This window comes from Chlorocebus sabaeus, chromosome 2, assembly GCF_047675955.1.
Source record: "Chlorocebus sabaeus isolate Y175 chromosome 2, mChlSab1.0.hap1, whole genome shotgun sequence".
Classification (NCBI taxonomy): domain Eukaryota; kingdom Metazoa; phylum Chordata; class Mammalia; order Primates; family Cercopithecidae; genus Chlorocebus; species Chlorocebus sabaeus.
Genome location: NC_132905.1, coordinates 87,935,993 through 87,962,534, shown reverse-complemented (window position 1 = coordinate 87,962,534; position 26,542 = coordinate 87,935,993). Strand labels below are relative to the sequence as shown.

The 26,542-nt window shown below is 35.3% G+C and overlaps 1 protein-coding gene across 2 annotated transcripts in view; it reads right to left on the bottom strand.

Moving 5' to 3' along the window:
• The window catches only part of SAMSN1 (SAM domain, SH3 domain and nuclear localization signals 1), a 175,306-nt gene extending 155,020 nt beyond the window's left edge, over nt 1-20,286 (bottom strand). Inside the window, exons 1-2 of one of the 2 annotated variants that reach the window (XM_007967038.3) lie at nt 15,923-20,286; nt 2,168-2,299 (exon numbers count right to left, since the gene is read on the bottom strand). In XM_007967038.3, coding sequence (XP_007965229.1) covers nt 2,168-2,299; nt 15,923-16,042 — 252 coding nt within the window. In that variant the 5' untranslated portion in view covers nt 16,043-20,286. Of the gene's footprint in view, nt 1-1,224; nt 1,423-2,167; nt 2,300-15,922 lie in introns of those variants that run through there. The other variant, XM_073010349.1, reaches the window with a different exon arrangement.
• Between the last annotated feature and the right edge of the window lie 6,256 nt (nt 20,287-26,542).

The following is a 26,542-nucleotide window of genomic DNA, read 5'->3' as shown; positions in this document are numbered from 1 at the left end:
CATACATTTATGTTTGTATGTATACATATATTTTAATTAAATGTTGAGAAATTACAGAGAGAGATAGAGCTGTAGCAATTGAAATCATGTTTTTATCATTCTTGTCTTCTTTTGCAATATAAATGAAGATTGAAAAAATTTTAGTAGACTAGTTGGCCATGAAATGGTCGTTTTTCATGCATGTTTACTAAACTCACACATTTAAGAAAATATCTTCAGGCTCTTCAGCCTATTCGATTTTTCTTTTTAATTATGGGGTGAAAATGCTTATGAACAATTTGCAATGTCAATTGACAGCCTCCATGTGAATGGTTTATCTCTCTCACATTAATATGTGCAAAATATTATTGCTCTCTCTTATGCATATCTAGCAATACCAGCATCTTAGGGACGTTCAAACAGGTGTAAAGTTAAGGGAAGAGTTTCCACTGCATTAAAAAATATTTTTGTATTATTTTTATGTTACTGAGATTTATTATCAAACTTGCTTTCCAACATTGCTTTCTAATTGCTCCAAGCTTTCAAGAAGCCAAAACTTTGGAAGCTATGGCAATAATCCATTTTTAATATACCCAAAGAACAAAATAGGTATGTGTGAAGGTAAGTGCAAAACTTAAAATTTGTTGTTACCCTTTCTCTGAAGCAAAAAAGCTCTGAGTTTGAACCCTGGTGTATTCTCTTTTTGAGTGGACAAGTTATCTAACCTTTTCTACCTTTCTAAATCTCTCTAAAATTTTTGTGAGAATAAACATACATAATTTCATGTATACATATATTACCTTACAAAAATAAGGCACTGAAAAAATGATTTTTTGTGTGTTAACCGGAAAAGTGTGATTATAAGGACAGGAAGTGGCATCTAAATCTGTAAGTATACGGATGCTCTTTTTCTGTAGTAGACATAGGCTGTTTTATATTTTCCTAAGCCACAACAAATGTAAAATAAGTTCGTATGTATTAAAATATAGTTGACTCTTCAACAACATGGAGGTTAGGGCTGCTGATGCCCCATGTAGTACAAAATGTTCATATAACTTTTGACTCCCCAAAAACTTTACTAATAGCCTACTGTTGATTGGAAGACTTACTGATAACATCAATAGTCAATCAATACACCTGTTGTATGTTATATGTATTACATAGTGTATTCTTACAAGTAAGCAAGCTAGAGAAAAGAAAATGTTAATAAGAACATGAGTGAGAGAAAACACATTTATTACTCACTACGTGGAAGTGGATCATCATAAAGGTCTCTATTCCTGTCATCTTCACACTGAGTAGGCTGAGGAGGAGGAGGAATCGGAGCAGTTGTGGCAGAGGCAAAAGAAAATCTGCGTATAAGTGGACCTGCACAGCTTGAATCCATGTTGTTCAAGGGTCCACTGTATTTTAAATACAGGTCAATTGCCTAAGAGTTAGGATAGCCAGCACTGTTGAACAGGGACAGGTACGATTCTGTGTAATGCAGAAAACTCTATCTCTAGCAATTTTAAAGATAATTCACGAAACAATTTGCATTTGCATTTTTCTAACACTTACCTTTTAGAAATGATGGTGTGTATCCATAAATTCAAGAAACACTTTATTACAGTGGTTAGAGCATAAACTTTGAAAGCAGCCAGTGATGTGCCAGAATCAGCACTTGAGATAATTATTAACTAAATATTCAGATACTGCAAACCTGTAGTTAAACTATGGGTAGCTTGAAATTGGCCATGGTGGAGCATTTACACGGTGGAAATTGACAAATGCTACCAATCTAGGTCTCCCCTGCAACTACCAGCTGGTTTGCCAGAAACTACTGACTCAGATATATATCTGTTTAAATGCCAACTTTAACACTTAATAGTTTATAGCCTTTGGTATCTTCTCTTGCCTTTCTTTCTTGCAACTTCCACATCTAGAAAATGATATGATTATTTATAGTCATAAGGTAGCTTTGAGGATTAAGTTAACTTATATAATCATCCAGTGCACATTCAATAAATGGTGGTCATTTTAATAAGCCAAAATCATAAAAAAGACAACAAGAAAGAGAAAATCAAAAACTAAAGGCATAACCTTCTGAGAAGAGTGAATTTTTGCTGCATTAACAGATATCATGAGGCGAGAGATTCTAGATCTATAATAGAGAAAAAAAATCCACTCCAGTTAATGCTTCACTCACCACGAAGAGACTGTTCGGTGTTTGTTCACTCTCTCCGAAGGGTGGGATAGGAGAATCAGTTCTACTAGACTTGTTTTCTTGGTTAGCTTGTTGCTCTGGGATCGGCTCATATAAGCTATCCATAGAGCCTTCCTGCAACAGGGAGATTTATGAGTCAAGGAATAACAGAATAATAATTTTCCTTGAAAAGATACCTAATTTATCCACCCACCTTTTTATAGTACTTTATTTAAATTATCCTGGGGATATGATTAAGAGTTTACAGGATGCTAATTTTCAACAGTGAACAATACAGTAAAGCCAGGAATTATTACACAGCCAGGAATTATTGTTCCCACCATTATTACAGAGCCAAGAATTTAAAAAAGTGTTGCAGAGGGAGGCACGCAATGAGGGAATTCCTCAAGAGGTAGGTTGAAGATATGAAGTTCAAAAAACTAAATAAATGCTTATTTGAGACACCAATAAACTGTTCGTCGCAGATTTGAGTTACATGTATGTCTCTAATTGGTACCACCTTCTTTTATAAGAAATACAATCTGCTGATCTTAGTTTTCTCAACTGTAAAGTAGCAGTTTCTAGGGCAGAGGACGCGAAGCAAGATGGCAGAATAGAAAGTTCTGGTGATCGTTTCCCCACAGCAAGGACCCCAAGTTAGCAGCTATCTACACAGAGAAACTACCCCCTCATAAGAATCAAAATTCAGGTGAGCACTCCTAGTACCTGGTTTTAACATCAAATCACTAAAAGAGTCACTGAAGAGATAGAAAAAGCGTCCCGAATCTCCGACGCCACTCCTCCCCTACTGTGGCACCTGTGGCCTGGTGTGGAGAGCATCTCTGGGCTCTGGGGAAGGGAGAACACAGCCATTGTGAGGCATTGAACTTAGTGCTGTCCTGTTAGAGAATAAAAAAACCCAGACCAAACTCAGTTGATGCCCAGCCATAGAGGGAGCATTTAAACCAGCCCTAGCCAGAACGGAATCTCCGATTGCAATGGTCCAAACTTGAGTGCCTGCAAACCTTGCCACCCACGGCTACAGCACTCTGTGTCTCCAGTAAACTCAAAAGGCAGTCTAGGGCATAAGGACTGCAACTCCTGTGGGCGTCCCAGTGTGAATTAAGCTCAAAGACTGTAGACTGAGGGGGCATGTGACACACTGAGACACCGGTTGGGGCAGCCAAGGGAGTGCAGGCATCACCCTGCCCCTAACCTCAAGCTGTATATGTTGAGGCTCCAAAAGAGACCCCTTCCTTCTGCTTGAGGAGAGAAGGAAGTGTAGGGAGGCCTTTGTCTTGCATCTAGGGTACCAGCTCAACCACAGCATAATAGGGCATTGGTGAGAGTCATAAGGTACCCCCTCTCTGGGCCCTAGCTCCCAGATGACATTTCTAGGCAACCCTAGGCCGGAAGGAAACCGCTGCCCTGAAGGAAAGGATTCAGTCCTGGCAGTATTCATTACCTGCTAACTGAAGAGCACTTGGGCCCTGAATAGCCAGCAGTGATACCCAGATACTCTGGCTGTGGTGACTACAGAGCAAAACTGCTTCTGTTTGAGAAAATCAGAGGGAGATGCAAAGGGGACTTTATCATGAATCTTAGGTACCAGCACAGCCACATGGGGATAGAGCATCGACTGGGCTCTTGTAGTCTCTTATTCCAGGACTGTGTGCTTGGATGGCATTCTGGACATGCCCTGGGCCAAAGGGGAATCCAGTGCCCTGCAAGGTAAGTCCCAGGCCAGGTAGCACTCACAAAAAGCTGACTAAGAGACCTTGAGCCTTAAGAGAACATACGTGGTAGTCTCACAGTACTCCTTGTACCTAGGGTGATGTGGCTACAGAATGAGGCTCCTCTGTCTTTAAAAACTGGACAGAAGAGTGGGAAGGATGGTGTGGTTTCAGTGTCAGCTCAGCTGTAATACAATAGAACACCAGGTAGACTTCTAAGGTTTCCGACTCTAGTCCCTGACTCCTGGACTGCACTTCTGGACTCACCCAGGGCCTGGGGGCCCTCAGTGCCCTGAAGGGAAGGACAGAGGCATGACTGGATTTGCCACCTGCTGATTGTAGAGCCCGAGCCCTTTGAGTGAACACAGGCAGTAGCCAGGGGGTGGTTACAGCAGGCCTCGGGCAAGACCCAGTGCTGTGCTGGCTTCAGGTCTGACCCAGCACAGTCACAGTAGTGGTAGCCACGGGGTGCCAGTGTCACTCCACCTCCAGCTTCCAGTAACTCATAACACAGAGGGAGACTCTGTATGTTTTGGAGAAAGTCATAAAAGAGAACAAGAGTTTCTGACTGGTAATCCAGAAAATCTCCCATATCTGGTCAAAAACCATTAGGGAGGTACTTTGATCTGCAAGAACCACAGTGCTACTGGGCTTGGGATATCCCCTAAAGCAGACACAGCTCAGATGACAAAACACAAGTCCTTTCAAATATCTGGAAAGCCTCCCCAAGAAGGACAGCTACGAATAATCCAAGACAGTGAACACTAGAATAAATACTTAACTCCTTAATGCCCAGACACCAAAGAACATCTACTAGCATCAACACCATCCAGAAAATCAGGACCTCACCAAGTAAACTAAATAAGGCACCAGGGAGCAATCTTGGAGAAAGAGATATGTGACCTTTCACATAATTTGAAATAGATGTGTTGAGAAAACTCAAGGAAATTCAAAATAACACAGAGAAGGAATTAAGAATTTTATCCAATAAATTAACAAATAAATTGAAATGATTAAAAAAAAATCAAGCAGAAATCCTGAAGCTGAAAAATGCAATTGGCACACTGAAGAATGCATCAGAATCCTTTAATAGCAGAATGCATAAGCAGAAGAAAGAATTAGTGAGCCTAAAGACAGGTTATTTTAAAATACATAGTCAGAGGAGACAAAGAAAAAAGAACAAAAAACAATGTAGCACACCTACGAGATCTAGAAAATTGCCTCAAAAGGGCAAATCTAAGAGTCATTGGCCTTAAAGAAGACATAGGTAAAGAGATAGGGGTAGAAAGTTTATTCAAAAGGATAATGACAGAGAACTTCCCAAACCTAGAGAAAGATATCAGTAGCCAAGTACAAGAAAGTTATAGAACACCAAGCAGATTTAACCTGAAGAAAACCACCTCAAGGTATTTAATAATCGAAGTCCCAATTGTCAAGGATAAAGAAAGAACTCTAAAAGCCACAAGAGAAAAGAAACAAATGATATACAATGGAGCTCCTATACGTCTGGCAACAGACTTTTCAGTAGAAACCTTACAGGCCAGGAGAGAGGTAGTATGACATATTTAAAGTGCTTAAGGAAAATAATTTTTACCCCAGAATAATGTATCTGGTGAAAATATCTTTCAAACATGAAGGAATAAAGACTTTCTCAGACAAACAAAAGCTGAGGGATTTCAACAATGCCAGGCCAGTCCTATAAGAAATGCTAAAGGGAGTACTTCAAACAGAAAGAAAAGGACAGTAATGAGCAATAAATAATCACCTGAAGTTACAAAACTCACTGGTAATAGTAAGTACACAGAAATACACAGAATATTATAACACTTTAACTGTGGTGTGTAAACTACTCTTAAGTAGGAAGACTAAAAAATGAACCAATGAAAAATAATAACTACAATAGTTTTTCAAGACACTGTCAGTACAATAAGACATAAATAGAAGCAATGAAAAATTAAAAAGCAGGGAGACAAAGTCAATGTATTGAGTTTTTGTTAGTTTTCTTTTTGCTTGTTTGTTTATGCAAATAGTGTTAAGTTGTTAGCAGGTTAAAATGATGAGTTATAATATTTGCAAACCTCATGATAAACTCAAACCAAAAAACATACAATGAATACACAAGAAGTAAAAAGCAAGAAACTAAACCACGTCTCCAGACAAAGTTACCTTCGGTAGAGAAGGACAGGAAGGAGAGAAGGAAGGAAGGTAAGACCAGAAAACAAGTAACAAATGGCAAGAGTAAGTCCTCAATTATCAATAATAACATTAAATTTAAATGGACTAAAATCTCCAATCAAAAGACATAGACAGGCTGCATGAATAAAAAAACATAACCCATTAATCTGTTCCCTGCAAGAAACATACTTTAACTATAAACACACATATAGATGGACTGGGTGTGGTGGGTCATACCTGTGATCCCAGCACTTTGAAAGGCCAAGGTGGATGGATCACCTGAGGTCAGGAGTTTGAGACCAGTCTGAAAAACCTGGTGAAACCCCATGTCTACTAAAAATACAAATAGTAGTCAGGTGTGATGGCACACACCTGTAATCGCAGCTACTCGGGAGGCTGAGACAGGAGAATCTCTTGAACCCAAGAGGCAGAGGTTGCAGTGAGCCAAGATCACACCACTGCACTCCACCCTGGGTGACAGAGTGAGACACTGTCTCAAAACACACACACACACACACACACATACACTCACACACACACACACACAAAGAGAGAAAATAAAGGGATGGAAAAAGATATTCTATGCTAATGAAAACCAAAAAAGAATAGAAGTCTCTAAACTTATATCAGATAAAATAGATTTCAACACAAAATCTGTAAGAGGCAAAGAAGGTCACTATTTAATGATAAAGGGATCAATTCAGCAAGATTATATAAACATTTTAAATATATATACACCCAACAATGGAGTACTCAGGCAAATAAAGGAAATATTTTTAGAGATAAAGAGGAAGATAGGACTGAATACAATAATAGCTAGAGACTTTAACATCCCATTTTCAGCTTAGGAAAGATCTTCCAGACAGAAAATCAACAAAGAAACATCAGACTGAATCTTCACTATAGAGTAAATTGATCTAATAGATATTTACAGAACATTTCAGCCAAAAGCTGCAGAATACACATTATTTTCCCTAGAAAATGTAGCATTCTCAAGAATAAAATATATGTAAAACAAAAAAGTATTAAAACATGAAATAAATTGAAATAATATCAAGCATCTTCTGTTACCACAATGGAATACAACTAAAAACTAATAAGAATAGGAATTTTGGAAACTATACAACATGAGAATTAAACAATACACTCCTGAGTGACCAGTGGTCAATGAAGAGATTAAGAAGGAAATTGGAAAATTTCTTGAAAGAAGTGATAATAGAAACAAAACATACCCAAACCTATGGGATACACCAAAGGCAGTACTAAGAAGGAAGTTTATAGCTATAAATGACTACATCAAAAAAGAGGAATAACTTCAAATGAACAACCTAACAATGCATCCTAAGGAACTAGAAAAGTAAGAGCAAACCAAATGCCAAATTAGTAGAAGAAAAGAAATAATAAAGGTCCGAGCAAAAAAAACCATGAAATTGAAATTTTAAAAAAATACAAAAGATTAATGATACAAAAAGTTGTTTTTTTGAAAAGTTAAACCAAACTGACAAATTTTAGACAGACTAAAAAAAAAAGATAAGGTTCAAATAAACAAAATCAGAAAAGAAAAAGTGGACACTACAACTGATACTGCAGAAACTCAAAGCATCATTAGTGACTACTATGAGCAACTATACACTAATAAATTTAAAAATCTAGAAGAAATGGACAAATTCCTAGATGCATACAAAGTACCAAGATTGAACCAAGAGGAAATCCAAAACCTGAAAAGACCAATAACAAGTTACAACATCAAAGCCATAAAAAAAGAAATCTCCCACCTAAGAAAAGCTCAGAACCTGAGAGCTTCACTTCTGAATTCTACCAAACCTTTAAAGAAGAATTAATACCAAACTTACTCAAACTATTCCAAAAAGTGGAGGAGAGGGGAATACTTCCAAACTCATTCTATGAAGCCAATATTACTCTGATACCAAAACCAGACAAAGACACATCAAAAACAAACAAACAAACAAGCAAAACAAACTACAGGCCAATATCTCTGATGAATATTGATGCAAAACTCCTGAACAAAATACTACCAAACTAAATTCAACAATATATTAGAAAGATCATTCATCATCCAAGTGAGATTTATCCTAGGGATGCAAGGATAGCTGAACATATTCAAATCAATCAATGTGATACATCATATCAACAGAATGAAGTTTAAAAACCATATTATTATAAAAATTTATACTAAAAAATCATTTAATAAAATTTGACATTCCTTCATGATAAAAAAAAAAAAACAAAACTAAAAAACCTGAGTCTAGAGGGAACATACCTCAACATAATAAACAGACCTACAGCTAGTATCATATGGACTGGGGAAAAGATGAAAGCCTTTCCTCTAAGATCTGGAATACAACATGGCTCACCACTGTTATTCAATATAGTACTGGAAGTCCTAGCTAGGGAAATTAGACAAGGAAAGATATACATGGCATCCAAATTGGAAACAAAAAAGTCAAATTATACTTGTTTGCAGATGATATGATATTATATTTGGAAAACCCTAAAAATTACACAGGAAAACTATTAGAACTAATAAACAAATTTAGTAATGTTGCAAGATACAATTTCAGCATACAAATATCAGTAGCATTTCTATGAGAACAGGGAACAACATAAAAAGGAAATTAAAAAGTAATCCTATTTACACTAGCCACACATAAAATTAAATCCCTAGGAATTAACCAAAGTGAAAGATCTCTATCACAAAAGCTATAAGATATTGATGAAAGAAATGGAGAAGGACATCAAAAATTTGAAAATATTTATTGAAAAATAGTTTATATTCATGGATTTATTGAAAAATAATAGAGGCTCATGGAGTGAAAGACAATTTTGTTAAAATGTCCGTACTACTCAAAGCAAACTACAGATTCAATGCAACCTCAGTCAAAATACCAGTGACATTCTTCACAGAAATAGAAAAAAAAATCCTAAAATTTATATGGGACCATAAAAGACACAGAATAGCCAAAGCTATTCTAGGCAAAAAGAACAAAACTGGATAAATCACATTACTTGACTTCAAATTAGACTACAGAGCTATAGTAACCTAAACAGAAGGGTACTGGCATAAAAACAGACACATAGACCAATGTAAAAAATAGAGAACTCAGAAACAAATCAGCATACCTATGGTGAACTCATTTTTGACAAAGGTGTTAAGAACATACACTGGGGAAAAGACAGTCTCTTCAATAAATAGTGCTGGAAAAACTATTCAAATGCAGAAGAATGAAATTAGGCCCCCATCTATCACCATATATATAAATAAAATCAAAGTGGATTTAAGACTTAAATCTAAGACCTCAAACTATGAGACTACAAGAAAACATTAGAGAAAATCTTCAAGACATTGGTCTGGGAAAGGATTTATCGAGCAATTCCCCACAACTATAGGCAACCAAAGCAAAACAAAACAAATGGTCTCATATTGCTTCTGCACAACAAAAGATATAATCAACAAAGTTAAGAAACAACCCACAGAATGGGAGAAAACATTTGCACAATATCCATCTGACATGAGATTAATAACCAGAATATACGTGGAACTCAAGCAACTCCATAGGAAAAGTCTAATAGTCTGATCAAAAAATGGGCAAAAGAATTTGAATAGACATTTCCAAAAGAAGACATACGAACGGCAAACAGGCATGTGAAAAAGTGCTCAACATCATTGATCATCAGAGAAATACAAATCAGAACTACAATGAGATATTGTCTGACCCTAGTTAAAATGGCTCATATCCAAAAGACAGGTACTAGTAAATGCTGGTGAAGATGTGGAGAAAAAGGAACCCTATTACACTGTTGGTGGGAATATAAATTAGCACAACCACTATGGAGAACACTTTGGAGGTTTCCCAAAAAACGAAAAATTGAGCTAACATATGATCCAGCACTCTCACTGCTGGGTAGATACTTCCCAAAAAGGAAAATAGTATATACAGTATATCAAACAGATATCTGAACTCCTACATTTGTTGCAGCACTGTTACAATAGCTAAGATTTGGACACAACCTAAGTGTCTATCAACAGATGAATGGATAAAGAAAATACGGTACATATACACAATGGAGTATGGTTCAGCCATAAAAAAAGAATGAAATCCAGTCATTTGCAACAACATAAATAGAACTGGAGATGATTATGTTAAGTGAAATAACTTAGTCACTGAAAGACAAACATCGCATATTCTCACTTATCTGTGGAATCTAAAATCAAAACAATTGAATTCGTGTACATGGAGATTAGAAGGATGGTTACTAGAGGCTAGGAAGAATAGTGGGGTTCTGGTGGGAACGGGTACAAAACAATAGAAAGAATGAATGTAACCTACGATTTGATAGCACAATAGGGTGACTATAGTCAATAATAACTTAATTGTACATTTTAAAATAATTTAAAGGGTGTAACTGGAATGTTTTTAACTCCAAGGATAAATGCTTGTGGAGATTGATACCCCATTCTCCATGATGTGCTTATTTCACATTGCATATCTGTTTCAAGTCATCTCATGTACCCCATAAATATATATACCTACTAGGTACCTACAGAAATTTTAAAAATTTGAAAGAATGAAAAAGCATCAAGGACAAATGATACACAGTGCAACACACACACACACACACACACACACACGCAGCAGTTTCATTCACCTTACCAAGAAGCTATAAGGATAAAATAAATTCAAGGCATGTTTTGAAATAGCAAAAATATTTTACAAGTACATTCAAGGAATTAATATTAATGTTTAGAACACTGACAAGAAAATATTATTTATTCATTTTTATCCTTGTATGAAAAAATGAACTTAAAATACATGAGTTTGGATTTAAAATCATTGTGTAATGTATTATAACTTCTTTATATTTGGAAAGCAAACTTATTAATCAAATTGACTTTTTAAAAAAGATATAATTAGTCTAGTTATGACATCATCTAGAAGCAGTCTTAAAGGAGAGAGGTATACAGTATACACTTAGCATATTGAAAAGTTCTAAGTATATTAACATATAAGCAAAGTGAAGATTGGATGCCTTGTCTACCTTTAGAACTTGCAGCCAATATGATTTGCTGTTCCCTCTTTTAAGTAACCCTTGTTCCAAGCACATTACAAACTACTGATAAAATGATTAAGAACTAAGTGTGTTATGAGTGCTTTAAAATACATAAACATGTAGGGAAACCTAACAGAAATACAAAGTAGTGAATGAAACTAAAACTTTAGACCTATTAAGCTCCCATCCAAAAATAGACAGCATTGGGCAGATCTTTTTTTTGTTTCTTTTTGAGACGGAGTCTGGCTGTGTCGCCCGCGCTGGAGTGCAGTGGCCGCATCTCAGCTCACTGCAAGCTCCGCCTCCCGGGTTTACGCCATTCTCCTGCCTCAGCCGGAGTAGCTGGGACTACAGGCGCCCGCCACCTCGCCCAGCTAGTTTTTTGTATTTTTTAGTAGAGACGGGGTTTCACCGTGTTAGCCAGGATGGTCTCGATCTCCTGACCTTGTGATCCTCCCGTCTCGGCCTCCCAAAGTGCTGGGATTACAGGCTTGAGCCACTGCGCCCGGCCGCATTGGGCAGATCTTAAGCCTTAAAGGGTAGCATACAATAGATGTCTTCTACATAAGACAAACTCCATGATGGAAATACAGGGCCTATGGTAGCAATCACTGCTATAAAAGGGGACTGAAAAAAGCTTCTGTCAACAGCTGCTAGGGCTCTTGCTTACAGGAAGGTATGGGCCAGAAGAGCAAAATTTAACAACACAGCCAGCAAAACAGAATATGAAACAAACTACCAATGGTTCAGTGTCTAGATTAGTAATAGTCCACATATCTGCTTGGAATAAGATCTCTGGACCAGCAATGCAAGCCCTGGTTTTTCACTGGGGCATCCGGAAGACAAGAGATTTTTGCCTCACTAGTAGATAAAGCAAGGTGAAGAAGCCAGGAAAGAAAGAAAGAGAAAGAGAGAAAGAAAAAGGGTTGTCATTCTAAATTAGCCAAAGCACTATGAAGAGATCAAATGCTGAGAAAGAGAGCCAACCGAATTGACAATCAGAAAGCTAAACCATTTCCTTCTAGATGAAATTAAAATCATAAAACAGATGGAGAGATAATTTAAGAAAGAATATATATAATCTTCAGAGCTAAATAAAAAAGTAATATTCGATTAAAAAGAAATAATTTATGATGAAACCAAAACAGAAATGAAACAGAAATCATTAAATAGGAACAAAGAACAATTATAAAGTCTTGAAAATAAATAATATAATCACAGAAATTTATATTAAATAATCAAAAATTGAACTCTAGACCTTTCATAAGAGAGAATTAGAAAATGCTGAGTTCACTTAGGGTGCAGCATAGAAGGATAAATAGAAAACATGATACACACAGGTAAAAGGTTGGAAGATATATTAAAAGATGACAAAATACTACTAATAGGAATTCTAGAAAAAGAAAATGATGGAATTTTCTTATTAATGCAAGAAAACAACAGACCAATTTTAGGTATTAACATAGATTTTTAAATCCTAAAAAAAGTCAACAAAATCAAACAGTACATATAAAACTACATTATGACCAATTAGTGTGTAATATAGAAATGTAACAATGCTTCAATATTTAAATATAGGTTAAAATATTTAAAAGGAAGTTAATCTCAATAAATGTTTAAGGCACTTGAAAATTTTTAATGTTTACCCACGTCAAAATTTTAGCTAATTGGGAAAAGGCAGGACTTCCTTAACCTGGTTAGAGTTATTTAAAAAAAATTTCCTCACGAATAATTACATGAGCATTGGAAATAAGAGTAGGATGACTGCTATCATAGCATTCCTACTTTTCAATATTATGGAAGATAAAGAAGTTGAGAATAATATAAATGCTAAGGAGAGGCATAATTTATAGATTATTTTCACAGAAAATCTGAGAAAACCACAGAGTATGTCTCAGAATTCTTCGAGATCAGCAAAAAATTTTTTTTGGATATCAATATGCTAATAATGTATCTCTAAATCAGCATCAACAAACTTGGAGAAAAATTCACAATGGCGTCCCAAATTCTTAGACGCCTAACAATAAATTTAACAAAAGCTGTGCAAGATATCATAGGCAAAATTATAAAATATTATTGAAGGCTACGAAAGAATTGAATAAAGCATTATCTATGTTTGTGGATGAAAAGACCTAACACTTAATGAAGTCAATTTCCCCTAAAAATGGTGTAAAATTCAAATTCATTTCAATCAAAATCCCATCAAAGGTATTCATATAATTTGACAATATAAACATAAGTTTATATAGAAAAAAGACGAAGTCCAAACTTTGAAGAAGGACAAATGGGGAGCAGGGTATTCTTCTGAGTAAGACTTACATGGTGGTAGAATTATTAATATTTTAAAAAGTACTTAAAAGAACGAGTAAAAGGAAAGGGATAGAAATGAACCAATGGGTTAGAATAGAGAATCCAAATAAAGACAGAGGCAGCATTTCAAATTATTGGAGAAATTGTGCAGGGATAATTGCTTTGTAACCTCACGGGTTACAAAGACATGTTAAACGCAATAACTGTATGATGAGCTCAACAAGAAAAATCAGTGTACTTCAAATGAGCAAGTTTTCTAAAAGCCTCATCACCACATAAAACTCTAAGAAAAATTGTGGAGTCAGAGTAGCATATATAAAAGGATAGCTCTGCCTCCCTTTTGAAAGATAGACCCCATTTCAAGTTAATAGATCCAAAATAATAGCAATCACCTTTAATGGATTATTTATAGTATCCTTGGTTCAGAATGAGTAGTTCATTAAGTTTCTGCCTTTATATTTCTCTTAAAAACCCCATTTACTGAAAGATTTACAATTTTCCCCTCCACTTAAATGAGAGATGTTTAACTCTTTCATTCTTTCTTTAGTGGTAATCTTTATGTGACACATAATGTTTAAAATCACCTGCTTCCCAGAGATTTAAAGGTCAGTGTATTTACTTTTTCATTTTTTTAAATTCAAGAATCTTTCCATTAAACCAGTGGTTTTTATTCTCTTTTCTTAAATGCAGTGTCCCATGTGTTCACATTCCTACAGCCATGGATAAAATATATTTTGGATTTTGCATAAATTCCTGGCAAGCTGTAACCCCACCCCTTTTTCAAAGGTTATAACAGCACAGTAGGGTGTCACAACACTCTGGCTGAGAACCTACACTAAATTATTTTATGTATTTATTCCACAAGAAGGAATAAAAAACATCTAAGATAATGTTTATTTTTTAAGTACCTTGTACACATTTTCTTATTAAAGCAATTGAATTTGATAACATAAACTTTGCAATGATTCAACAAAAGTCTAGGGTTCTTGACGGTTTCGTCTAATCAAATATGTTTCTGAGCAAGTAACTTCTTAAGGACAACTTTAACAGACAGAAAAGAGTTACAGTCCTATTGAGTCCATGAGCCAGGACTTTCAGGCAATCCTTTTTAAGTATGTGCTCCCTTCCCTATATCAGAGAGGAAGACAATCAAGCTCATTATATGGTTATATGTCTTTAGCAGCAGCGTTACGAACGTATGTCACCCCACGCTGAACCATGCTATGTTATAGAAATATTAGCATACTGATTATATTACCATTCAAAATGATTTCAGAAAGCAATCGTCTTTGGTGCCACACTGCCTATTTCCATGGGAAGTGTATTCATATAAACCACATATAGCCCTTTTAGATCAACTAGAAAAGTATGCACAATACCACTTAAATCACCTGAAATGGGATTTCTGCCGTCAGATTTATATGGCACAAAGCAAAGTTGAGAGCTGGCAGTTATTTTGTAAATTGGACTATACAGGCAACAAGAACTCGATGATTCAGCCTCCCACAACTCACAATTGCATTTTATTTTTCAAGATGCTCTAAGATTAAATCCCTTATCTTGGTTTAAAATGCCTCCTGTTTAGGTATTACAACGTATGTCAGCACCATCTCTACTGCTTATGTTAATCTTATGTGCAATTTGGAAAGAAAACAAACATCAGAACTAGGCTATTTTATTTTCCCAAATGAGAGGGATCGCCCATCGACATCTTGAAAAACCAATGAATAGACATAATGCTGTAAACACAGATAGAAATGAATAAAATTATTTTTGAAATCCATTTTTAAGCATTGGCAGATGGTCACAACTGCAGGTTAGAGTTATAAAGTATTTTCAGATCCATGACTACCTGATAACTTTCACTGATCCACTTCAGGCTAAGGGGAAAAAAAAAGGAATAATGTGAAAAAGAATTTGAGAGGTGCTTATACCCTTGAGTAAGCACATCTCCAGGACTGAATTAATCTATTGTACCTTGTGTTTACAGTGTGGTGCAACTCAGAAAACTATCTCCATGGAAGTTTAACCAAGCCAACATTGAAAGGAATTCATTACTCAAAGAACAAAGAAGAAATTTTGATTCCTGGGATGTCTCAAAGCAAAGCAAGCAACACAAAGGCTACAGGGTTTGCAAAATTTTGTCTCATACTCATAACAAATAGAAGAAAATTATTTCTCAAAAATACTGTTCCCAGAATATTATACTTAAAAATTCAGCATCAAAATGTTAAATAAATAGTAATTGTTGCAGATTTTTTTTTTTATTACTTGTCTTTGAGTAGAGTTGGCTTAAGTGCTTTAATGAAAGCATCCTTTCTCACTGTTCTTTTTGATGGGAACTTTCTGAGATGCTAAGTGTATTAATACCATCACATAGGAAGTTTAGAATATATCCTAATTTCATTCCTTTTATTTGACACAGTAAAATTAAAATGAGAACATAAATGGTCCAAGTAAAAGAACTTACCAGCGAAATGCAAAAAAGATTCATTTTGACCAGCTTCACTCTCTTGCTGCTCTGCTTTGAAAACGACGATTGCCTCTTGTAGCTCTCTCTTGCCTTCACAGCTGTTTGGCCAGTTCTCATGGGAGATTATTACAAAGTAAAATCCCTGCCATAATCCAGGGGATTCAGAGACCATTATCAAATAATATAGGCCTTTATTGAACAAACAATTTTCTAAATTAATGAAGAACCCTGACTCATAAAATGAGAGAATGAGACTTACCACGATCTGTGTAAACAGATTTCAAAGGTGGCAATGATAGTCCTAAAACCTGCAGTGAAAATGCATCGAAAACAACTACAGGCAAACCTGGAGGAAATATTATTCTTCAGGATAAAAGTAACATCTTCCTTTTAAAGGTGGTAGGTCAAGGGTCCATCTCACATTCCTTCCCACCTCCCATTCCTATTTTCTCTTTCAACGATTAACAAAACATTTGATTCCCTACATGACAAGATAGAGAGACAAACACATTTTTACGATGGCAAAATATGCAAAGTGCATACATCTAAAATGTACCACTTTAACCACTTTTAAGTAAACAGTTCAGTAACATTAAGTACCTCCACACTGTTGTGCGACTATCACCACCATGCGTCCCCAGAACCATTTCATCTTTCCTAATCTTTCCTAACTCGAATCCCGTACCCATTAAACATTAACTACCCTACCCGTTTCCCCTGCCTCTCAGCCCCTGGAAACAGCCTTTCTACTTTCTTTCTCTAAATTTGACTACTCTACATGCTTTCTGTAAGTGGAATCAGTATATACCATCTGGTGACTGACTGACTTCACTTAGCATAATGTCTTCAAGGTGCATCCATGTAATAGCATGTGCCAGAATTTCCTTCATTTTTAAGGTTGAATAAGATTCCTTTTTGTGTATATACCACAATTTGCTTATCCACTTGTTTGTTGATAAACTCTTGGATTACTTCTACCTTTGACTATTGTGAATAAGACTGCTATGAACATAGATATACGAATATCTGTTTGAGTCCCTGCTTTCAATTCTTTTGGGTATATATCGAGAAGGGAATTGTTGGATCCTTTGTTAATTCCATGTTAATGAGGAACCACCATACTGTTTTTCTTATTGACTGCATCATTTACATTCTCACCTACAGTACACACAGGTTCCATTTTCTTTGCATCCTTGCCAGCCTTTGTTATTTTCTGGTTTTTTTTTTTTTTTTTTCTGTTTGTTTTTGTGTGTGTGTTTTTAAAATAGTGGCTACCCTAATGAGTGTGAAATGGTATCTCATGGTTTTGATTTGCATTTGCCTAGTGATTAGTGGTGATGAGCATCTTTTTGTTTATTAGCCATTTATGTATTTTCTTTGGATAAATGTTTATACCAGTCCTTTGCCCATTTTAAAAATTGGGTTAGTTTGGTTTTTGGTTTTGTTATTGTTGAGTTGTAGGTGTTCTTTACACATTCTGGATATCTCTTCTCAGATATGCGATTTGCAAATAATTTCTCCTATTCAATGAGTTACTTTTTTACTTTGGTAATAGTGTCCTTTAATGCACAGAAGCTTTTTTCTTTTTAATTTGATAAAGTCTAAATTATCTATTTTTGTTGTTGTTACCTGTGTTTTTGGTGTTAAATACATCATTGCCAAATCCAGCGTCAGGATGATTTTTCTTAATGTTTTCTTCTAATAACTTATAGTTTTAGCTCTTTAGGGCTTTGTCCATTTTTAATTACTCTTTGTGTATGTTGCAATGTAAGGGTCCAACTTTATTGTTTTGTGTGTGTATATTCCATTTGTCCAACACCATTTGTTGAAAGACTGTACTTTACCCATTGAATGGTCTTGACAGATTTGCTGACAATCATTTGACCATGTAAATGAGAGTTTATTTCTGGAGTCTCCATTCTATTGCATTGGTCTACATGTCTGTTTCTATGCCAGTATCACACTGTTTTGATTACTGTATGCTTCAAAGTAAGTTTTGAAATTAAGGACTTTTGCAGATTATCTTACTCCTTAAAAAAAAAAATCTTGAAAAATGTTCATTTGTTTTACTTTGTTTTTTTGATAAGAAAATTGAGGCTCAGAAGAATAAGTAACTTGCCAAGGTCAAAATTAGAAACTGGTAAATTCTGGAATCTAGTCCAGGAATATCTAGTTCCAAATTTTATGCTTTTTATACTAACTATATCATCCTTTGTAAACTTCAGGGTAATACTTAGCCCTTGCGTTTTCAGTAAATTCATCTGTACAATGGTGTGTTAAACCTAGGTATTTGAAAACATCAGCTAAGACTAGGTGATTCTTTGATATTAATTTAGGTATTTTATTGCTAGATATGCTTGATCTAATTATTTTTAAAATGCACTAACAGTTCTGAAAGTTAAATTTATTTTTTAAATTTTTATTATTTCTCTTCATTTTTTAATTAACAAATGAAAATTGTGTGTATTTATGGTATACAACATGATTCTTTGAAATATGTATGTGAAATGGTTGAATTAAACTAACATATGCATCACCTTACATATTTATTTGTGGTGAGAACACTTAAAATCTACTCTCTTAGCACTTTTCAAATGTACAATATATTGTTAGTAACTAAAAGCACCATATTGTACAATAGATCTCCTGAACTTATTCTTCCTAACTAAAATTTTTTATCTTTTGAACATCATCTCCTCCAATTACTCCCCAAATTCCCCAGAGCCTTGTAATCATCATTCTACTCTTTGCTTCTATGAATTCAACTTTTTTAGATTCCACATTAGTGAGAACATGCAGTGTTTATCTCTCTGTTTCTGGCTTGTTTCACTTAACGTAATACCCTCCAGACTCATCAATGTTGTCACAAATAACAGGATTTCCTTCATTTTAAAAACTGAATAGTACTTCATTGTGTATAAATACCACATTTTCCAGCAATCCCACTACTGGGTATATATCCAAAGGAAATGAAGTCTGTATGTCAGACAGATATTTGCACCTCCATGTTCATTGCAGCATTATTTCTGGTTGCCAAGGTATGGAATCAACTTAAGTGTCCATCAACAGATGAATAAACAATTAAAGTTAAATTTAGATCTTGCAAATAAGTTTCTTCATAACTTGGTCCTGGACTTACTTTTCATTAAATAACACTTATTTCCAATACCCTTATTAGAAATAAGATATTCTAGGGAAGGGTATCTATAGCCCCTTGATTTTAATTAGCAAATTAAATGGAGATTTACATTGGCACCTTCTGCTTTAAAGTGTTATTGGTTAAGAATGCTTTGAGTTGCAGGTAATAGACTACGTGACTGAGAGTGATTAATCAAGAAAAGTTATTGTTCACATATAAGAACAGGTCTATGGATCGACAATTGTTGTCACTGAAGGAGAGGGTCAGTGAGATCAGTCATGAGTACCGTCTATAGTTCCCTGGCCCTTCCTTTCATGATTTGAAGATGGCTGCAGAAGTTCATAGCATTAAATCCTCACACGGTTGCTTTCGAACACTGGAAACAGACATCATATGCACCAATGTCAAGCAGACGTTCCTGTTTGGTCTCCCTTCCATCGTGCCTCCCAAGAGCCTCAGTACCCCTGTAGGTTTCACTATTTCTTCATACTTTTCCAAGTTAGTACTTTTGAAGTGTATTATTTAAGAAATATTTTGAGATACAATATTAAAATTTAATCAAAAGCTAAACTAGATGAAACTAGGACTTTGGGTTTCTTCTTTATAATTTTTTATTTTAGGAGTTATAATATTATTTCAAATTCTGATTCAAAAAAGACTTAAAAATTTCACACATACTCAAAAGTGAACTACAATAATTCCTTTATATGCCCTTCACCTATATTCAATAATTATCAAGATATTGCAAAAGTTACTTCATCTGTCCTGTTTTATCCCCTTTTTCTTTCCCGCTAAAGTATCTTAAAGCAAGTCTCAGCATCATGTTATTTCAATCCTACATACTTCATTTATCTCTAAATTTTTTGACTTTTTTAAGACAATGAGAATGCCATTCATAAATCTAAAAATTGTTTCCTGATTACTTCAAATACCTGCCTTTGTCATTCCCCTCACAGAAAGGTAGGATCTCTTTCTCCAGTCTCTTGAATGTCGGCTGAGACTATGACTACATTGAAAATGCGACTATGGCAAAAATATCACTGCACTAGTTGTAAACCTACCTTCTTCCCTTTATGCCTTTCTTTGAATTGAAAAATAAAAATTGTGTGCATTTATGGTGTCCAATGTGATGTTTTGGCATACGTATACATTGTGAAATAGATAAACTAGTAACATATCCATCACCTCAAATACTTACCAATTTTTTTATGGTGAAAACATTTAAAATCTAATCTCTTAGCAAATTTTAAATATACAGCACAATTATTATTAACTATAATCATCATGCTGTACAATAGATCTCCAGAACTTATTACAAAGTTTCAGTTAAGCCTAGCTTTTAAGAAAACTTCTGGCTTCTATTTTCTCCTCTTTGGAACCCAGTTGTCTTATCGTGAGGAGCCCAAGCAGCGTGTAAAGAGACCCACATGAAGGAGAATTGAGAGCTCCAGTGTCTGTCCCATCTGGTCTCCATGATGACATGGGCCCCAATGTGCTCGCCCTGGGAATGAGGTCATCTTGGAAGTAAGCCCCAGATGAGCCACCTTAGCTGATGCCAGAGGAACCCCACCCCCAAACCCTGTGAGTCCCTATCAAATTGAAAAATTGTGAGAAAATAAATGATTGTTATTTTAAGTCACTAAGTACCGGGATGGTTTGTTACGTGATAAAATAAAAAAAACACTGTCTGTAATTAAAATTCTTCGATGACCTTAAAGAAAACAAGAAAGACCAGAAGGAGGAGGAAGGGGAAGAAGAAAAGGAAGAAAAATCTTCTCATTTGCTCCATGTGAATCAAAATCCAAACAATGATCACATTTGACACTTGGTTAGCATGCTGCTCAAGTCTCTGTGATTCAGAACTCTCACTCTCTCTTCTTTCTCATTAATTTTTTGCAAAGGATAGGTCTTGTAAAATGTACATCCTGAATTTTTTTCCAGTTTCCTTCTTTGTGTATCACTTAACTTCTTCTATCTCTGGAATATACTATAAATGGAAATTAACTCTTTCCTAAATGGAAGTTGATTTGATTCTGTGTCAATCTTAAAAGATGCAAAACTTTTCATAAGTATTGGGTACGGTACTTGGCATCATATCAGGAAGCACCCAATATTTCCCTTATGTATTAATACTAAGATACTTTCAACTACTAATTACCTTGACTTAAATTGCCTCATTAGGAGCTACAACATGATGGTTTTTGTTTTGTTTCGTTTTTTGACACAGAGTCTTGATCTGTAGCCCAGATTGGAGTGCAATGGCTCAATCTCGGCTTACTGCAACTTCTGCCTCCCGGCTTCCAGCAATTCTCCTGCCTTAGCCTCCTGAGTATCTGGGATTACAGGCGCTTGCCACCACGCCTGGCTAATTTTTGTATTTTTAGCAGAGGCGGGCTTTCATCATGTTGGCCGGGCTGGTCTCGAACTCCTGACCTCGTGATCTTCCCACCTCAGCCTCCCAAAATGCTGGGATTACAGGCATGAGCCACTGCACCTGGCCCAGAATGTTTTCTTTTAATTATGGAAGTGATTGCACATCAATTACCTGGAAATTTTGGTAAAGTAGAAATTTTTCTAATCAACTAGTGCTATGATTAACCTAAAATACAGTTTATAGAGGAAAAATTATAACGTGACAATTTTCAAAAAGTTGGTGCTTGCATAAGCCTGTTTTCACACTGCTATAAAGAATACCTGAGACTGGGTAATTATTGAAGAAAAAAGGAGGTTTAATTGACTCACAGTTTCACATGGCTGGGGAGGCCTCAGTGAACTGACAATCATGGTGAAGGCTAAAGAGAAGCAAGTACCTTCTTCACAAGGCAGCAGGAGAGAGCAAGAACAAAGGGAGAAGTACCACTTTTAAAACACCACATCTTGTGAGAACTCACTCACTCTCACAAGAACAGCATAGGGGAAACTGCCCCCATGAAATAATTATCTCCCCGAAGGTCCCTTCCTGGACATGTGAGGATTACAATTTGAGGTGAGATTTGGGTGGGGACACAGAACCAAATCATATCAGTGCTCTGGTCATTTTTTCAATGGTGTCCAATAAATTGCTTTTTCTCTTCATCCTCCTCTTCTTCTTCACTCTTGTTTGTCTCCCTCTCTCTGTCTGCATGTCATGACAATATGAGCTTATAGACTTTTATATATGCAATGTGCTTCAATTAATACATCCATATTTTTCATGATGCTCAATTTTGTCTTTTATTTGGCCATTGATTGACTTTCAGTGAGTGGGTTCCTATAACCCTTTGAACCAACTTATTGTTCTTTGAGTTTCTTGAATTCTAGCACAACAGGATGTCTCAGCCTCATTTTGTAAGTTTTCTTCTTCAGATCTAGAGTCAGTCAACAATCAAAAAAGTCTAAACTATTTTAATAGTTTCTGAAAGGCCAAATCTATGTGCCATGGTATTTTGCTGTTCTTTGTTTGCTCTGATTCTCACTTCAGTGTCTTAAGAATATCACTTTTTTCTCACATATACAGCCTCTATTAGTGGAAAAATGAATATGGAATAATACAGAATAAGACAAGACCTTTGGTTAATATTGAATAAGTGATAACTTCTTATAATCCTTTCTTAATGTGCACTACTGTCATTTGGGAGGTGGTAACTATTGGTAGAGATAATACTACAGTAGCCAACTTTAAAAATCTTTGTAAACATTTATTTCCCTGTAGTTATTTTGCAACTTGAATTTTTCCTGACTTCTGTGCCTGGTAGGGACTACACAAACAATAAAATATCCAAATATTATTTTTGCAAAATTCTCTGACTTGTTTAAAATTACTCCCGGATACCCATTCCTCAAAAGCCATTGCTTATTCAAAGAAGAGAAGAGTTCTGGTAGCTACAACAAATGCCCCATTGCATTTCCTAACACTCTTCCATTCTAATACACTGAAAATCAACTATTTTATATCTATTTCCATTACCTTGTAAGAATTCCTATACCTTGGAAGATGATAATTACTTCTCATATTAACAAGTTGTCGTCATGACATTGTACAAGACCACAAGCTTTGGAGTCAGGCAGACCTGTGTGTGAATTCAACAACTTCCTATGAAGACTTTGACAAGTCACTTAACTTCTCTAAATGTAAATTTCCACTTTTATTTAAAAAAAAAAAAAGATACATCTATTTTGAAGCCCTTTATAAAAATTGACCTCAATGTATATAAAGCAAATTTCAGGAAAAATTTAACAAACTGTTATTATGCATTAGTGTGGTTATATCTTTCAATTAAATTAAGATACCAAGAGCAGACATTAAATTCCACTGTCTGATTCAAAGAGAAGGAAAGAAGTGTGTCACAGCCAAAGTACAGCAGAGCAAAAGCTACTAAAATCTGGATTCTATACCTAGCACTACATCAAAGGAATTCTGTAGCAAAGCATTCCAAACTCAAAAGGGTTTCTTCCTCTTCGTCCATAAAACAAAACAGATACAATTAGTTTTTCTCAACATTTGTCATATAACAGCACAAAAAACAAACAAAAAAACAAAAATAAAACAAATGAAAGGTGCCTAAAGGACTCACTATTAATCCCCAAGTTCCGAACAGTTGACATATTAAAACATCCACAGCCATTCATGGAATGTCTGTATGTAACCATATACAAGTTGTGAAGCTCTGGTCTGGAAGACATCTGAAGTCCCTCTAGCTCAATGATATTTGTGATGGAAATGTAAGAGCAGGGAATGGCAACATTAGAATAGGAAACAGGGAACACTTTTCAAGCTAGATAGAGGTCAATGTAATCTTTATATTCAAATCTTATAGATTGCTGCATAAAATTATAGCATAGACCTCAGACCTTACCATATCCCCAGATAGCACTTCCTAAAGTTAGATTGAAAAAATGATAAATCATATAGTCCTTTTTATTGCAAAGGAACGAGTCTTAGCTTAATAAGTAATCATTTATTTTCTCAAGCCTATTGCCAAAGTTTCCTGAAGGATAGATGTAAAGTTATGAATCTCAAAGAAGCATAATTAACACAATTAGAAACATAATTAGCCTAACACAAAAATACTTATTTTGGAAATAATTCATAGAAAGGATTAACATCTTATCTATTATTCAGTAAACCGAGGTAACATTTTATCCCCATTTTTAAACATCCACTATGAAAGGAAGAGAGAGAGAGACAGTGAGAGAAAGGGAGAGAGAGAAGCTCTAACAACATGCACATTTTTGTGACAAACAACAAGTGTCTTACCTTTTCAGAGACTGATTTTGAATGATAGGGAGAAACATATTTGTTTTATAAAGACTTACAGAAATACGTTGCTTTTGAAATACTGAAATTTCAAGCTTTATCTAGTGATAGCTTTTACCATTTCTTGCAACCAAAGTAGAATTTGACAAGGGATACATATGTATATATGTATGTGTATATATGTGTATTTTATATATATACATATACATATATACACATATATACATATACATATATACACATATATATATGTATCCCTTGTGTGTGTATATATCCCTTAAATATATATATTTAAGTTCTGGGATACATGTGCAGAACATGCAGGTTTGTTACATAAGTATACATGTGCGATGGTCGTTTGCCACACCCATCAACCCATCATCTATATTAGGTATTTTTCCTAATGCTATCCCTTCCCCACCCCCTGATATGCCCTGGTGTGTGATGTTCCCCTCCCTGTGCCCATATGTTCTCATTGTTCAACTCCCACTTATGAGTGAGAATATGCAGTGTTTGGTTTTCTGTTCCTATGTTAATTTGCTGAGAATGATGGTTTCCAGCTTCATCCATGTCTGTGCAAAGGACATGAACTCATTCTTTTTTACAGCTGCATAGTATTCCATGGTGTGCATGTGCCACATTTTCTTAATGCAGTCTAACATTGATGGGCATTAGTCTTTACTATTGTGAATAGTGCTACAATAAACATACATGTGCATATGTCTTTATAGTAGAATTATTTATAATTTTTTTTGGTATATACCCAGTAATGGGATTGCTGGGTCAAATGGTGTTTCTGGTTCTAGATTCTTGAGGAGTAGCCACACTGTCTTCCACAATGATTAAACAAATTTGTACTCCCAACATTGTAAAAGTGTTCCTATTTCTCCACATCCTCTCCAGCACCTGTTGTTAACTGACTTTGTGATGATCACCATCCTAACTGGTGTGAGATGGTATCTCATTGTGGTTTTGATTTACATTTCTCTAATGACCAGAAGTGATGAGGTTTTTTTCATATGTTTGTTGGCCACGTAAATGTCCTCTTTTGAAAAATGTCTGTTCATCTCCTTTGCCCACTTTTTGATGGGGTTGTTTGTTTTTTTATTGTAAATTTGTTTAAGTCCCTTGTAGATTCTGGATATTAGCCCTTTGTCAGATGGATAGATTGCAAATTTTTTCTCCCATTCTGTAGGTTGCCTGTTCACTCTGATGATATCTTCTTTTGTTTTATGGAAGCTATTTAGTTTAATTAGATCCCATTTGTCAATTTTGCCTTTTGTTGCAATTGCTTTTGATGTTTTAGTCATGAAGTCTTTGCCCATGACTGTGTCCTAAATGGTATTGCTTAGGTTTTCTTCTAGAGTTTATATGGATTTAGGTGTTACATTTAAATCTTTAACCACTCTTGAGTTAATTTTTATATAAGGTGTAAGGAAGGGGTAGAGTTTCAGTTTTCTGTATATGGCTAGCCAGTTTCCCCAACACCATTTATTAAATAGGGAATCCTTTCCCCATTGCTTGTTTTTGTTGTTTGTCAAATATCAGATAGTTGTAGATGTGTGGTGTTATTTCTGAGGCCTCTGTTCAGTTCCATTGGTCTATATATCTGTTTTGGTACCAGTACCATGCTGCTTTGGTTACTGTAGCCTTGTAGTATAGTTTGAAGTCAGGTAGTGTGATGTCTCCAGCTTTGTTCTTTTCGCTTAGGATTGTCTTGGTTATATAAGCTCTTTTTCTGGTTCATATGAAATTTAAAGTAATTTTTTCTAATTCTGTGAAGAAAGTCAATGTCAACTTGATGGAAATAGCATTGAATCTATAAATTACTGTGGGTAGTACTTTCACGATATTAATTCTTCCTATCTATGAGCATGGAATGTTTTCCCATTTGTTTGTGCCTCTTCCATTTCTTTGAGCAGTGGTTTGTAGTTCTCCTTGAAAAGGTTCTTCACATCCCTTGTAAGTTGTATTCGTAGGTATTTTATTCTAACCCATTTTATGAGGCCAGCATCATCCTGATACCAAAACCTGGCAGAGACACAACAACAACAAGAAAATTTCAGGCCAATATCTCTGATTGACATCGTTGTGAAAATCCTCAATAAAATACTGGCAAGTCAAATCCAGCAGCACATTAAAAAGCTTATCAGCCATGATCAAGTTGACTTCATCACTGGGATGCAAGGCTAGTTCAACATACACAAATCAATAAGTGTAATCCATCACATAAACAGAACCA